Source organism: Dipteris shenzhenensis, chromosome 18, assembly GCF_047967505.1.
Source record: "Dipteris shenzhenensis isolate YYH24624 ecotype China chromosome 18, Dip_SZ_1.0, whole genome shotgun sequence".
Classification (NCBI taxonomy): domain Eukaryota; kingdom Viridiplantae; phylum Streptophyta; class Polypodiopsida; order Gleicheniales; family Dipteridaceae; genus Dipteris; species Dipteris shenzhenensis.
This window is the reverse complement of record NC_141613.1, coordinates 1,562,501-1,577,993: the sequence shown is the minus strand read 5'-3', so window position 1 is coordinate 1,577,993 and position 15,493 is coordinate 1,562,501. Positions and strand designations below refer to the sequence as shown.

The 15,493-nt window shown below is 45.5% G+C and overlaps 1 protein-coding gene across 2 annotated transcripts in view; it reads right to left on the bottom strand.

Moving 5' to 3' along the window:
• LOC147890689 (Molecular chaperone Hsp40/DnaJ family protein) overlaps positions 1–12,533 on the bottom strand; it is a 41,473-nt gene extending 28,940 nt beyond the window's left edge. For both annotated transcript variants that reach the window (XM_087389249.1, XM_087389250.1), the window contains exons 1-2: positions 11,691–12,533; positions 477–545 (exon numbers count right to left, since the gene is read on the bottom strand). In XM_087389249.1, coding sequence (XP_087245375.1) covers positions 477–545; positions 11,691–12,263 — 642 coding nt within the window. In that variant the 5' untranslated portion in view covers positions 12,264–12,533. The remainder of the gene's footprint in view (positions 1–476; positions 546–11,690) is intronic.
• Between the last annotated feature and the right edge of the window lie 2,960 nt (positions 12,534–15,493).

Genomic DNA, 15,493 nt, shown 5'->3' with positions numbered 1-15,493 from the left:
TGACCGATGTATCAATCAGATTTTGTGGATTAACAGTTTAGTCCAGGTCATGCTCAATGAAGGGGTTCTTGTGTTTAACATAGGGATATTACAAACCATGAGGGAGCCCTCTCAGACTCGTCACCATGGCATGGACTCCATCCAGAAAAATCACCTCAGGGCCTAAGGTCTAGACAAGAGCAGGCAGACATCACAAAGACTTGGTCTCTTACCTTTAGTTAAACTAACGATGATCAAACATACATATCGCTCATAATCAAAGTACACACTCCATTACAAAGACACCCTAAAAGATTCCATTTCACTAAGTTTTCATGAGGATGACTCAATCTACAATCCTCCCACTCCTTTCCTTTCCTCATCCCACACGCTCAAACACAAGGCATAAAACTTTCTCCTCATGTCCCAATCAACACCTGAAGCTGGCCCTAATTTTCATGAGTTGGTCCCTTGAAAAGAAATTCAAAAGTCAAAACCTCATATGCAGCACTAATCTCCTTGAATTTGTCCTCTGCTCCTGGATCCTTGTTGACATCTGGATGATACTGCATATCAACAAAAGTCCCTTAATTATTTCTCTAAGCACTATTTCAAACATGCAAAGCAGTATGAACAGAACTAAAATTAATGTGACACAATCCAAATGTATGTAAAAAGAAGACACCTTCAAAACAAATAATAAGAGAAAACAGAATAATTACCTTGCAATGCTATCATTTATGAGAGATCGAGCAGAAAGAAAGAAAGAAAGAAAGTTTATTAAAGTCTTCGGAAGACCGATGGGTCTATGAGACTGTGAAAATCCTGATACAACAAGCTGTGGTAGTGGAGCTACTAAACAAGCGTCCATACCAATGCAAAATGCACAATGCAAAAAATGCAAAAAATGCAGAATGGCAGTACTAAGTCCTAAGTACAACATAGTCATGTCGATGGTCGACTATATATCAATCTCAGCATCATCATCAATATCATCATCATCCCCAGCAACAGCAAGATATCAGGATGGATGAGGCAGTGGAGGCATGAAGTCGGCAATAGAGTGCTGTCGGCCACTCAGAGGTGCGGTCCTAGCACGTCTCCTGGTCGTAGCTCTGCGTCTAACCAAGGCTACTGTGACCCCCGTCGGTCGGGCTCCGACTCTAAACAAGGAGGGGATGTCTCCAAGTGTGATCTGTGTGTCGACCCTCTATCTGAGCTGTCGGGTCACGAGCTCCGGGTCACGGTCATGACGAGGCCTCGTCTCGTTGGGGTCCATGTGATCTAGCTGAAAGAACTCCGTGATAGAGCTCTGAGAGGGATCAACCGAGGAAGAAGTCTGCTCCTGTCTCCGTGCTCGGAGTATCCTCTCGCCGTGTCTAAGTGCCTTCACGAATGGAACCTGCCAAACACCGCTGGTCTGGGTAGGAGAGGAAATGGGCTAAAATCCCATAACTATCTCTGAAGAGGCAGTGGAAACGTCCTCGGATCTCATAGTACACAAGACACCTGAAGATGAAATGCTCCTCTGTCTCAACCTCCTGTATGTCACATAGTGTGCATATGCGCCGCTCCCTGGGTAGTCGCTCTGCTCTGCCGCTCTCGATGCCAAGTCTGTGTAAAGAGACCCGGAACTGCCCAAGAGAGATCCTCATCGAGTAGGGTAGGTGAATCTGTGTGTATCCTGGTGGGTCAATGAAACCCTCCACTGTGATATGTAAGAAGTGATCTCTCTAGAAGCTAAGCTTCACTGGGAGTTCACTCGGTTCCAACCAGGTCCGAAAAGTGTGTAGCTGTAGTAGATCCTCACGGATAACCTGGTTGACCTCGTGTGATAAGAGGGGAGAGAACGGAGCATCCATGCTATACTGGAAGGGAGGTACTCTATCCATGTGGAGCTCCAGTCGCTCAAACCATCTCTCTGTACGTGCATACCAGCACCTCTGATCTCCTCCTACTACAAGTGCCATAGAAGAGGATAGAGCTATCCATGGTAGCCTGCTACGCCCCGAGGTATAATCCCCATATTCCCTAACTCGGTACAGATATGTGATGACCTGAAATGCAGCATCTAGCTGTAAAGGAGGTGACCCAAACTCAGCCTGAATGATCTGGTGAGGAACGGATGACTTACCAAGAATCATCCGTGATAGCATGAGAACCTGTAGCTGCTCCACACAGGCCCACTCTGTATCCGCACTCTGTATCCGACAAGTCTGGCCCCCAACAAGGACTGCCGTACATCCCCGTTGGGCGAACCAAGGAGTCAAAAAGCAACCCCTTGGTGCGTGGATCATGAAAGTGTGAGCGGAAGCACTGCCTCTCTAGCATGGCCAAAGAGACATACCCTCTACTCAAGCGTGCCTGCATCGCGGGTCTCATAGTGAAGCTCGGTCCGGAGAAGATAATCCCAAGATAAGTGTATGATGAAACTATCTCAACAGATGACCCCGCAAATGTGAATTGCTCCTGACGCATGATGGCTCGAGATGTATTGAAGATCATGACCTTGGTTTTACCTAGGTTGACCTTCAAATCATGAGACTCACAAAAGGACTGTAGTGCGTCTAGGTGTCTCTGAAGCCCCTCTGCTGAGGAAGATGAGAGCCACGTCATCTGCATAGAGCAAAATCTGGATCAGCATGCCTGCAAGAGAGCAACCTACACCCCCCTGTGTCTGTATCACTGTCTCAAGCTCGTCAATGTAGAGGCCAAACAAGATAGGCGACAAAGGACACCCTTGTTTGACCCTGATGGTACTCATGATCTCGTCTGTCCACCTGGATCCTACTCGAACTCTGCCAGAAACTCTCTCGTAAAGTGCCATGACAGCCCAAATGATCTCCTAGTCATAACCCAAGTCCTGTAGGCGTCGTATGGCGGGCTCTCGGGACCGTATCAAATGCCTTGCGAAAATCCACAAAGCAACAATAAACCCTTTGCTTCTGTGACGTTGCCTCCTCGATGATACATCTGAGCGTCAGAATGTGGTCCATGGTTCCATGATCACGCCGGAATCCGGCCTGTCCTGCTGCTCTAAGTCCTCGACACTCTGCAAGTCTGCTGACCTCGGAGTCAAGTACTGATGCATAAATCTTGGACATGACATGTCCAATCATAATGGTCCTGTAGTTCTCCGGGCTCATGGGATCCCCTGCCTTGTGGATGGGTGAGATAGTGTTAATGGTCCAAGTGTGTGGAAATCCCAAACAAACCGCTTCATTAAAAAGCTTTGCTAAGGTCGGGGCTATGAGGTTAATCCCATATGCAATGAACTCAGTGCATAGTCCCTCATGATCCTTCGCTCGGCAATTATGAAGTTTCATTACAGCATCCTTTACCCCTCCTCTAGTGAAGAGGGTGCAGGATGTGGGACGAGGCATGTGTGAGAGGCTAGGGACTGGCTGATTTGGGATGTCATAAAGTGTGCATGCATAATCAAAACAGATCTGGGTGTCAGTGAGTGGCGGAGGGGACCGTCCTTCTAGAAATCTCCGCTAGAAGTCCTTAGAGTTGTTACTAAACAAAATGTTCAATAGCTCCTTCTCGTTTCGACGAACGAAGTCTAGTTTCTTCCTCTGTACCAGTCTACGGTATTTACGTAGCGTATCTGGTGCGCTCGGAAGACTGTTTTTGGTTTCGAATCTGAGTTGATGGTTAAGGCCTTACACTCATCATCCTACCAACTATTAGAGGAAAAAGCGTGTGGCAGCCTCGTGTAGTGAGCGGGTGACAAGGGTAGCACGATCCTCTAAAAGGGGTATGAAGTCAATATAACGAGAAGGATGTACAGACGGCCAGAGTAAGAAGGTGAGTGATCCCGATCAAAGCGTATATCGTGATAGGTGGAGTAAGCACTGAGTGGGGTGGAAGGTGCTGTGCGAAGGGAGGTGGAGATGCGAAAGAAAAGGTATGTATGATCAGCCCCTGGGGGAAGAGGTGCTACAGTGAAGTCAGTAATGCGAGATGTGAAGACAGGGGATCCCATGATGTAATCAACAACATTGGAGCCCCCCCCATGTGGAAAGCATGTGAAACCACTTGAAGCGGGCCATCTGTCAAGACCATTATAGATAATGAGATCATGTATTTTGCCTAGGTCTAATAGGGCCTGCCCATAGGATGAGAGTGGACCTCGACTGTCAGTCGAAACCCGTAGCATACCTGCCTCCTCAAGGTCAACATCTGCCAGTAGAGTGGAATCATCTCTGAAATCAAGAAGTGGTACCTGACCGGTCCTTGTCCTCGCGTTGAAGTCCCCCACTAGAAGGACTTCTCCGCGGCTAGAAAAGTCAACGATGGACTGATAAAGGGCAACAAATGGGGATGTCATCATCACCTCGAATATCTCTGGCAAAGTGGGAGGTCTCCGAGGGGAAGTAGCAAACTGCGACAAACAGATCCTAGCTATCCATGTGTCGTATCCGGATCCAAAGAAATCTGGAATGTGTATCTCTTTGCTCTACTGAAATGATCCCCCGAAGTGTGGATCTGAAAAGGACTGCAACTCCACCTGAACCTCGAACTCCTCCTGTACCCCTCATCTCATCTCTGTAGGCAGACTCCCCTGTATATCCGCTGACTATTGGGAGAGGGCGCTCTGGACTCTGATGCGTCTCTGTATAGAAGACTATGTCGTGGCCTGTATAGGATTCTGAGAAGTTCCCTGGTTCTGACCATAAGGTACCATTATAGTTTCAAATGGTGCAGGATAGGGTCTCAGATATCTGATTCCCATAGGCCCCGCTTCCCTATGTAGGGGAGGGGGCAGGTGTCCTACGGGGGCCTATAAGAAGTCGTCCCTCTCGTACCACTGCCCACTTTCCCTCCTTTCGGGCCTGATCCCGCTGCTGCAACAAAGAGCGCCTCTCCTCAACCTGTAGAGGTGTGAGGCCTCATCCATAGAGATCGCTAGCTGATCTCGAAGGACTGACTTGCGTCATAGAGCTGAAAGTCGTGCCTGAGTGTCATGAAATCGTATGATTAGGGGTTGCTCTCGGTTGGGATCTCTCCCCACCCGCCATGCCCTCTCTATCCTGTGCTCAGCCACACCTAGGGTAGCGGTCACGAACAATCTCAAGAATCCTTGCCTGATCTACTGTATTGCAATAAAATTAAAAGATAGCACATGGTTCACATATAATCTGAATGTGAATAAAATGCATGAAAAGTATATTATAAGAAATTAATTCCCTAAAAATGATACCTTAGATTACATGGAGGAGTGAACAGCTTGACAGACAAAAAACCTTTAATGTAGATAGGGTAATGGCTGTTAAGGGTGTAGATATTACACCCAAGGACGGTCAACAATATTCATTTGTAGTACATCATCAGGGCTAGCCTTAACACAACATTAAAGACATAGATAAGAAGCTTTGAAAGAAGGCATTGATTATGTAAACTACTCGGTGCTTTCTATCAATTCAGACAACGGATTTTGCAGAGGCGTTTGAATGAGATGATTGCGAGTTGCCAAACACATATACTTGAACTTAAGAGTTTGCAATTAAGCTGGAATTAAGACTTATACAGCTTAAACACAAAGTGACATCATTGGAAAATGCAATATGATTGAGGGGCCAAGACAGCCCCCCCCCCCTTATCCAGGCTCACTTTATTCTTGAAAATGGAGATACAAGACCAACTCAGTGAAAACCTAGGACCTAGATACAAGACTCAAGAGCATATGTGCAAGGTAGACAACAAAAAGGAGGACTTCAAGCTCAGGTTTCAACTCTTGGCTTGCCCAATCCACAAGGAAGAAGCCTGCAACAATCACCACTTACATCCAACATTAGAGACAAGCACTAGTTTCTAGAAAGATAGTAGAAACAACATGAAATAGTGCTGTAAATGAGACAATACAGGCTCCCTTCGTGACTTGACCCTTTTGTAGATGAAGTCCTTGATGTCTCTGAAGCTACCTTGGGTGAGAAGAGTGTGGAAATGGGGCTGGAATGAGAACAACTTAGAAAATCAGAGCTAGAGAGAGAAAGCTTTTATGGGGTGATAGCTGTAGAGAGAGAGTGCCAATGCTGATCCCAAGGGAGGGGATGTAAGAGAGGAGCTGCTGCTGTTCCAGAGGTGCACAGAAAGGCAGATTTCTGCAAGGGAAATGGCCTGGAACAGTAGAGAGAGAAATTTTGCAGTAGAGAGAGAAAGACTGCAGCAGGAGAGAGAAAGGGGCTGTGGCTGCTCCAGGCTAGGAGAAGGAGAGAGGATGCTGCTGCTGTTCCAGAAGAGATGAGAGGGGGCAGATTTCTAGAGAGGAGGGGCTGGAACTGTAGAGAGAGAATGTGCTGTTGTAGAGAAAGAAAGTGCTGCTGAGGTGAGAGAATGGCCTGGGGAGAAGCTGGCTGCACCCAAGGAGCTGGAGAGGTGCATCATCCAAAAGGAGGGAGAAGAAAAGTGACGAATTTTTCAAGTGAGGAATGAAGGGAAGAGGCCTTCTTTTATAGGCTCAGCCCCCCCCCAGGCCTAGAGTGGAAGGTGGACACTTGTCCCAGATTTTTGGTGGGCTGCAGTCCCAAAGAGGACAGCCCACAACCTGCCCCAAATCTACCAGATTTGGGGCCAAACACTTGGCCTGCATGCCCTACCACTTGCCATGCATGCTGCCACATGTGTGGGACAGGTGGACTGACCTGCCAGCTCAGATTCCATGTGGCAGTCTGCCATGTGTCACTCCCTTATCTTGTATCTCCATTACTCTTGGCATGCTGCCAGGCCCACACCCAAAGCTCAGGTAACATTCTCTTGAATGGTTCCTAGGTCAGTATGCAATCTGTGCATTTGATTGGTCTCATGTTTGGGTACTCAGGTGGGGTGTGGTTTCCAGATGTCCCTCTCAAAGAGAGGCCATCACTCTTGTGGGTCACTAATGCCCATAACCCCAAGCAAGGGGGTCCACCCTCAAATGCTAGACCTAGTCCCCATTGTCCGTGACTGAACAGTAGGAAAACATTTCATTTCTTAATAAGCATACTATTGAAAAACAAAAAGAAATAGTACCAAGCAAGTGGATACATGTTGAAGCAGGATGACATTGGGCGTTTGCAGTGAAAGAAGGCCAATGGGTCTTATTGAAATTTGAGAAAGCCCGGTTAAAAACCAAAGTGGGCAAAAAGCGCATCTACTTCAAGCTATCCTTTCGATATTATGGTCCTTTCAAGTGTTGCAGGTAATAAATGATGTCTCAACCCGATTGAGACTTCCAGAGCATTGGAAGATCCATAATGTCTTCCACGTAAGCTTGGTGAAACCCTTCATTGGGGAACCACCTCAAGAGCCCATACTAGACGATGCACCTGAAGTAGAGGACACTGAGATCTTGTTGATCCCAGAGCAAATTATTTTGCATAACTTCACTACGGGACGTCGAGGCACGACTCGCAAAATGTACCGTTTGAAGTTTAGAGGGCTCCTATCCACCGATGCCCAATGGGTGGACAGAGCTACATTTCAAGAGTGTCCTGAAATCCTGGATGCTTATGAGGAAGCATTTCAGTTGCGGACAACCGAATGAAAGACGGAGGGAATGTCATCCTACTTCAACATGTATCCACTTGCTTGGTACTATTTCTTTTTGTTTTTCAATAGTATGCTTATTAAGAAATGAAATGTTTTCCTACTGTTCAGTTACGGACAATGGGGACTAGGTCTAGCATTTGAGGGTGGACCCCCTTGCTTGGGGTTATGGGCATTAGTGACCCACAAGAGTGATGGCCTCTCTTTGAGAGGGACATCTGGAAACCACACCCCACCTGAGTACCCAAACATGAGACCAATCAAATGCACAGATTGCATACCGACCTAGGAACCATTCAAGAGAATGTTCCCTGAGCTTTGGGTGTGGGCCTGGCAGCATGCCAAGAGTAATGGAGATACAAGATAAGACAACAAACAAATGAGCTCAGTATGGCTCAATTATGACCTTAGAGTACGTCAATAGATAGTCTAAGCTGTTAGGAACCCGTGGGTGCAATCAGAATTGAATTCTGACAACTTTAAAATTTTAGGGTTTTTGGGAGTAACACATGGCAGACTGCCACATGGAATCTAAGCTGGCAGGTCAGTCCACCTGTCCCACACATGTGGCAGCATGCATGGCAAGTGGCAGGGCATGCAAGCCAAGTGTTTGGCCCCAAATCTGGTAGATTTGGGGCAGGTTGTGGGCTGTCCTCTTTGGGACTGCAGCCCACCAAAAATCTGGGACAAGTGTCCACCTTCCACTCTAGGCCATGGGGGGGGGGGGGGGCTGAGCCTATAAAGAAGGCCTCTCCCCTTCATTCCTCACATGAAAAATTCATCACTTCTCCCTCCTTTTGGATGATGCAGCAGAACCTCTCCAGCTCCTTGGGTGCAGCCAACTTCTCCCCAAGCCATTCTCTCACCTCAGTAGCACTTTCTCTCTCTACAACAGCACATTCTCTCTCTACAGTTCCAGCCCCTCCTCTCCAGAAATCTGCCACCTCTCATCTCTTCTGGAACAGCAGCAGCATCCTCTCTCCTTCTCCTAGCCTGGAGCAGCCACAGCCCCTTTCTCTCTCCTGCTGCAGTCTTTCTCTCTCTACTGCAAAATTTCTCTCTCTACTGTTCCAGGCCATTTCCCTTGCAGAAATCTGCCTTTCTGTGCACCTCTGGAACAGCAGCAGCTCCTCTCTTACATCCCCTCCCTTGGGATCAGCATTGGCACTCTCTCTCTACAGCTATCACTCCATAAAAGCTTTCTCTCTCTAGCCTACAGGCTGTTTTTCTAAGCTGTTCTCATTCCAGCCCCATTTCCACACTCTCCTCACCCAAGGTAGCTTCAGAGACATCAAGGACTTCATCTACAAAAGGGTCAAGTCACGAAGGGAGCCTGTATTGTCAAGTTTATCTCATTCAAACGCCTCTGCAAAATCCATTGTCTGAATTGATAGAAAGCACCGAGTAGTTTACAGATTGTGAGACAAAGTGAGCAGAAGTACAAAGAATCTGACATTCAACTGAATGTATGCAAGTACCCCAAGAGAGATGAGGAAGTGTAATACAAAATGAGCCCAACGTAGGCCAGAAACCCTGGAATTTGTTATCAATGGCAAACCCTAGTGAGTGCAATACAAGTGTGTCTTCTGATGAACAATTCTGGATTAATTACTTGAATCAACCAACAATTTTAGATGTAATACTATTAAGAAAGCATAAGCCGTTTCATTCAGAAGCACACATAGGAAGAGAAATACATGACTAAGTGTGGATGACAACCCCCATTTCTTGGTACTAGAGTACCACAAGGTATTTCTATTCATTGAGACACACAAAATCATGTCTAGCAATCAAACCAATCAGATTGGACTCTAAATTGTCCTAGAGCATGTTTTGTCCAACAATACACAGATACAAAATATATCTAGATGAATCCATAGACATGCCCAAACTCATCTTCTGAAAATACAACACACACTACAGTTGTTATGTCATGATAGGCACAAGGTTGAACCGCTGCCTTAGCTGCAGCTAGCAACGTAGCTTGCTGCGCCGCTCGCAGCCAGCCAACAGCCAACAGCGCCATCAGCAGCAGAACCGCCACCAGCAGCGCCACCACCAAAAACAACAGCTCCTCCCTCACTTCACATCTCCGACAATCCTTCCTTGATCACTTGTTCTCTGCTCCCTGCTCACTTCACAGCAAGCTCCTAGGTTCTCTAACCCTGAGTTGGGCTAAATCCCTAGCCCAACCCGAGGGTTAGGTTCAGCTAGGGGGTTCTACAGAAATAGCCAATATAGCCTACCCTCTCCTCCAAACCCCCCTCAACTCCATCAGCCTCAACTATCAGGACTCGGTATTCTACAATTGCAGCCATGACACCCTCTCCGTATGCACGCAATTACCAACAAGAAGGGTCCAAACGACCCATCATTGGGCAACATGAACAGATTTATTATTTGCAGCAAGCAGTCAGAGAGTCAAGGCTTGAGCTGGCAGAAATAAAAGCCCAACTTCAAGTTCTAGAGGGACTTCGCAAGCAGGCAATAATTGCTGAAGGTATGAACTCATGTAAGAATTCTCCTCCTACTTCTCAACTAGTCTCTACAGTCAAAGATATGGTTCATACTGAAGTACAATCAATCAAGAAAGAAGTGATTGAGCAGTTCGACACAAAGGCAAACAAGACTGATATCCAAGAAGGGATCAAAGAACACGAAGCCAGACAATAATTTATTGAAGATTAGAGTGGGGGGGCTCCCTGAAGGATGGTTCAAAGATGATGACTTTAGCACATGTCAAAGCAGCCATGCCTAATCTTGAATGGAAAGTTGATGATGATGATGATGGAGCAACTAATACCCGGCACATGCTATCCTTACACTTAAGTCACGAGATTTACGGATCAAGCTTCTTCGACAATCTTACAAGTTGAAAGGGACCAAGATATGGATAGCTGAGGAGCTTACACAAGCTCAATTGAAGGATAAGGCAACGGAATTAACTAAAGTCAGGGCTGCTAGGAAGGATGGAAAATGGGCAGTTAACCGTGAAGGCATAGCACTTATCAAAGAGTTTAAATCCAAACCCAAAGACTCTCAGTCTTTAACTGATGTATGGCTGATTACTCTTTCAGACTATTATGTAGGTACTCTAAATAATGGGGTTGCTTTTGCACTCCCTAGGAGCTGCCATGTGCCCTCCCTAAAGCAGATGTACTAGATGGTTCTTTTGCTGTCCCATAGACCTGTTGGTCTCCCGTGGACATTAATAGACTTTCTCTGTTGCCAAATAAATTAGTCAACTGAAAATCGGACGACTAAATCAGAGCTCAATTGAAGAATAAGGCAACGGAATTAGCTAAAGTCAGGGCTGCTAGGAAGGATGGAAAATGGACAGTTAACCGTGAAGGCATAGCACTTATCAAAGAGTTTAAATCCAAACCCAAAGACTCTCAGTCTTTAACTGATGTATGGCTGATTACTCTTTCAGACTATTATGTAGGTACTCTAAATAATTGGGGTTGCTTTTGCACTCCCTCGGAGCTGCCATGTGCCCTCCTTAAAGCAGATGTACTAGATAGTGCTGTCCCATAGACCTGTTGGTCTCCCATGGACATTAATAGACTTTCTCTGTTGCCAAATAAATTAGTGTCAACTGAAAATCGGACAACTAAATCAGAGGAACTCAATTGTCATGCAATCGCATACAATATAGGAGATAACAACCTCATCACCATCAACAACTTCGGGCTGCTGATTCTCAATATGAGTTGCAAAATAAACCCCTCATAACCCTTAAAAACACTAACACGAGAAGGTTATGGACGTTCAACAGTAAAAGACGTCATTATCTTGTCTTTATCGGCAATGGATCGTGGTAGTTGACGACTGCAAAGAAGACTCACTCCAACAAGTGCACCCTCAACAATCTGCATTTCCTAAATGCTGCACACCCGTTGCACGCATATCAGACTCCCATATGACTGAGAAGATGAAGCAGACATAAAATGGCAGCCTGCTTTGATTAGGTTTCCAAATTTAATTCACGTGCTGAAAGAACTGGGCATCAATCCTTACATGTAACTATTTACGTCTTCTAAAATACCTTTGGAGCTTGAAGATTGGGAGTTATTGAAGAGCAAATAAGGAAAGAACGAAGACCCTAGAATATTTAATTGCTTGACGAAAGACGGAAATCATTCCCAAAACTCACTAGTAAGGGCAAGTAAGATGCATACCCGGCGAGCCAATTTTCGATAAGCACCCTTTATTTCTTCTTTTGTAGATGACTTTGACACTCCAAGGACTACGTAATAGTCCACAGCCATGCTGACAATGTTTCTTGGACGATGTGTTTTCGCCTTCTGAGTTCCGAGAATGGGTAATCTTGCTGAAATGAACAATTCACATGCTGCATCGCCTGAGAGGAAGTTCGAGCTTCGATTCCACGTGGTCGATCGCCATCTGTCACGTCTGCCTCCACCCGCATGGAAGGACACGATTCCATCAGGCCGCATTCGCCCACCGTATCTAGCACTGAAGCTCCTCGGCCCAAGTCGTCCCGATATTCTACCTCGACTTTCCTCTGCCTCCGAATCGAAGGAGCGGTTAAGAACAGCGCATCCCACAGCAATGTGGCATCGGTCGTGAGGCCCTCGAGAAGAAGGGGCAGCGGTGGCATTGCCGGAAGAGCGAAGGTAGGAGGAAGTGGTGGGAAGACCCAAATGGGTGGAGGATGAATTGGAGCAATTGCATGCTGCAGAGGAATTTATACTAGAAGGAGAGACGAAAGCCACAGGGGCAGCCGCCATGGCTCCTCTCTGGGTGTTGCTGTGTGATGGGTTGGTTCTTCGTGGTCTGTGCAATCAACAGAGCACTATTGAAAGATTACACAGAGCTGGATAAAAGTGAGAGAAGAACTGGAATTGGCCATAGCCAACGTGTGATCGTGAGCTCCTTCCGTTTCAATTCCAATAATGGGTGACCTTCCAGGAGCTCAGTATTACAATGTATAAGCTCTCTACAAGTTTCTTCTGTCACTTCACATGAATCATCATCCAAGCTCAACGTATAAACGTGCTTCTCTTTGGATGGACCTCCTTCTACCCAAACTTTTTAGGAGTACATTTGGTCCTCCAATCTAGAGTTTGCATTTCTTATTTGGATTGTTGAATGGGTTAAAAATGCAATTTACTATGAGGTGCACCACCCAACCGGTTGCCCTCCATCAAATCCTCCATAGGTCCTTGGCAATTTTACCCCTTGATGGGGTGCATTTTTCTTTTAAATGCAAGTTACTATTGTAATTATCTTTGGGATCAATGTGGTGCTCAATTGTTGAGTGTAAGGAAGGGGAAAGGCTAGGTTGGGCTTATATTGACCACGTTGTGGTTTGAAGTAAGTCTTGAATTGGTCTGGGTTGAGCACACGGCTCGTTGAAACTTACTCATTGTGCTTGCTCATTGTGCATGCCTAACAAACCCATCAAGGGGAGGAGCAAGATGACGCTATGCACATTGTCAATGACTCGAGGAAGTCAAAGGTGAAGATGAACTTCCATGCCCTGAAAGGCCTCTTCCAGGATTAGAACAAAGGAGGTGCCACTGAAATCAAGGGTTTGTAAGATTCGAACTAGGATCCACAACTTCTCCACTCTCAAAGGGCGTTTCAAGGAAAAGTGGCTGCTCCAATGACAAAAAAGGATGCATCCAAAAATGGGCCAAACTAGGCTTTGAGGAATCACAATGTACTAACAAGATGAAGATCTACAGGATCCAAGACCTCCATTGCCCTATCCATAAGATCCATGCTTTGAGGAGTGAACAATGTGGGTGGAGTATATGGGATTATGAGTTGTGGAGAGGGATTTTGCTCTAGTAGTAAGCACTTTATATTTTTTAATGACTATTTCATTATTCGTATCCATTGATCTATTCTCTACAATTTAATTAGTGATGTGAGCTTCTGAATTATGTTGCAATGATGATTCTCTACGCAATCTGTAATGTTAATTCTACATTCAGCATATGGTGTAACATTGTAGAATATGCCTGAATTTTTTGTTAGAAGCTCTATGTTTATGAGGGATGAGAGCAGTAGAACTGTTAGTCTAGAATACTTTTGCGGGTTTCATATGAGCCCCAAAACACTAGCGATTGTGCTATTCGTGTACCTTGCCAACTCCAAGACCAAAGTTGCTAAAGAGATGAATGTTATGGGCAGAAGATGAAGGATAATAGGCACAATTATGTGGCAGAATCATTTTGATTATGAGATTGATGAAGATTTGACACTGTGTGAAGGAGTAGCATCTGCAAAGAGAATTTGACAATACGGGTGGAATGGAAAGCAATGGGAGATGGTTTGCATGTTAGATTTCAGGGATCAATCAAGACCCATCGGTTCATGTATGTGATCATGACAGCAGCGTTTGCAAGAATCGTATGCAAATTTGTGTGCTATTGAACCAACAGTAAATGCAATAGAACCCTCTAGGGTGGACGACAACGTCCCAACGGTGTCTCAAGATGATGCTAGTATGGCTTTGTCGAACGAATGCTTGTAGCGTGATTTGGTTTCTGTAATAATCAAAACTGCGGCATTGGCTCAATGGCAAACCAACCAACTGTAGTACGACTCACGTCAAGTCGAAGGGACTAGACAAAAGAATTTGGCAATAGGACTTGAGGACGAGGGAAATTGTATGCTAGTTGTTGTTGCAGGAGGATTAGAACCCATAACCAAAGAAGCACTCGAAGAATCCGATGATAATCAATAGTTTAGTAGTATCCACAGTAGTCTATGGTATCCAAATCTAGCATTAACTGAAGGAGGGGTCGGAACCATTACGCTCCGGGAAGTGTTGATCGGGCCGAACAAAGGTGGAAGGAGAGGCTAGCACAAAAGCAAAGATACGCAGTGCCTAAGGATTTAGCATGACCAAGTAACAAATTGAACCAATTCTAGGAGTTCAGTTTTGGAGCATGGAACATTAAGGGCCTATTCCCTTAGGATAAGCAAAAATATATAGTAAGCCAGTTCAATCCATCAACATTTCTAAATTCAGTAGATCCTGTAACCCCGGTAATTCAAGAGAACCTGGTTGCTCCGTGGAATACCAAAGCCTATATGAATCCAAAAACACAAATTAATCCAATAATTTATTCAACCTTGAAAGGGACAGTGAAGCCAATGGTGTCGCAAGTGCTAGTAGCACCGCAAGCACTACAAGTGCAAGTAGCACCACAAGTGCTAGTACCATTAGCGCCACCAATTCCACTAGTTAACCTAATGAATCCGCTCGCAACAAGTTTGAAGAGCAAGTTCCTGGAGTTTAGGGGACGAAAGAAAGACGATCCGGATAGCCACGTAGTGCAGTTTGAGACCTGATGGTGGCAGGTGAGTCGCTTTGACACCATGTTTGGGGATCCGAAAAAGCCAGTGTATTATGCAAGTCAGATGCTCACTAGTGTGGAAAGAAGTCATTCAGTCATGGAAAGAGAAGGCCTAGGAATGATTTATCCTTGGGGAAATTCCGTCATTACTTATTGAGAAGCAAGATTTTATTCCATGTAGAGCACTACTATACTTGGTTAATAAGGTACAACCAATGGGGAGACTAGCTCAATGGATCCTTCTCTTGCAAGAGTTTGATTATAATGTAGTGCATACACCGGGAAGCCAACATTTGGTGGCAGATCATCTGAGTAGGTTAGACTTAGGAGAAGTACCTTTGGATGATATTGCTGATGATTTACTAGATGCAGATCTGTTTGAAGTGGAACCTATTCGGGCATGTATTGGTATGATAACATGATATAGTTTCTAACAGATGGGGTCTTCTCGAAAGAGACGTCCTTGGATCAGAGGAAGAGGATGGCATTGAAGAGCCAACCTTTTATAGTAATTGTTGGTATGTTGTATTGCCGTGGAGTAGTTCAGGTATTATGGTGGTGACATGTTTTGAAGCATGAATAGAATGTTGTGTTAACAGAGGCACATCAGCGGTGGTCATTTTGTAGGAGAAATTATGGCTAAGAAA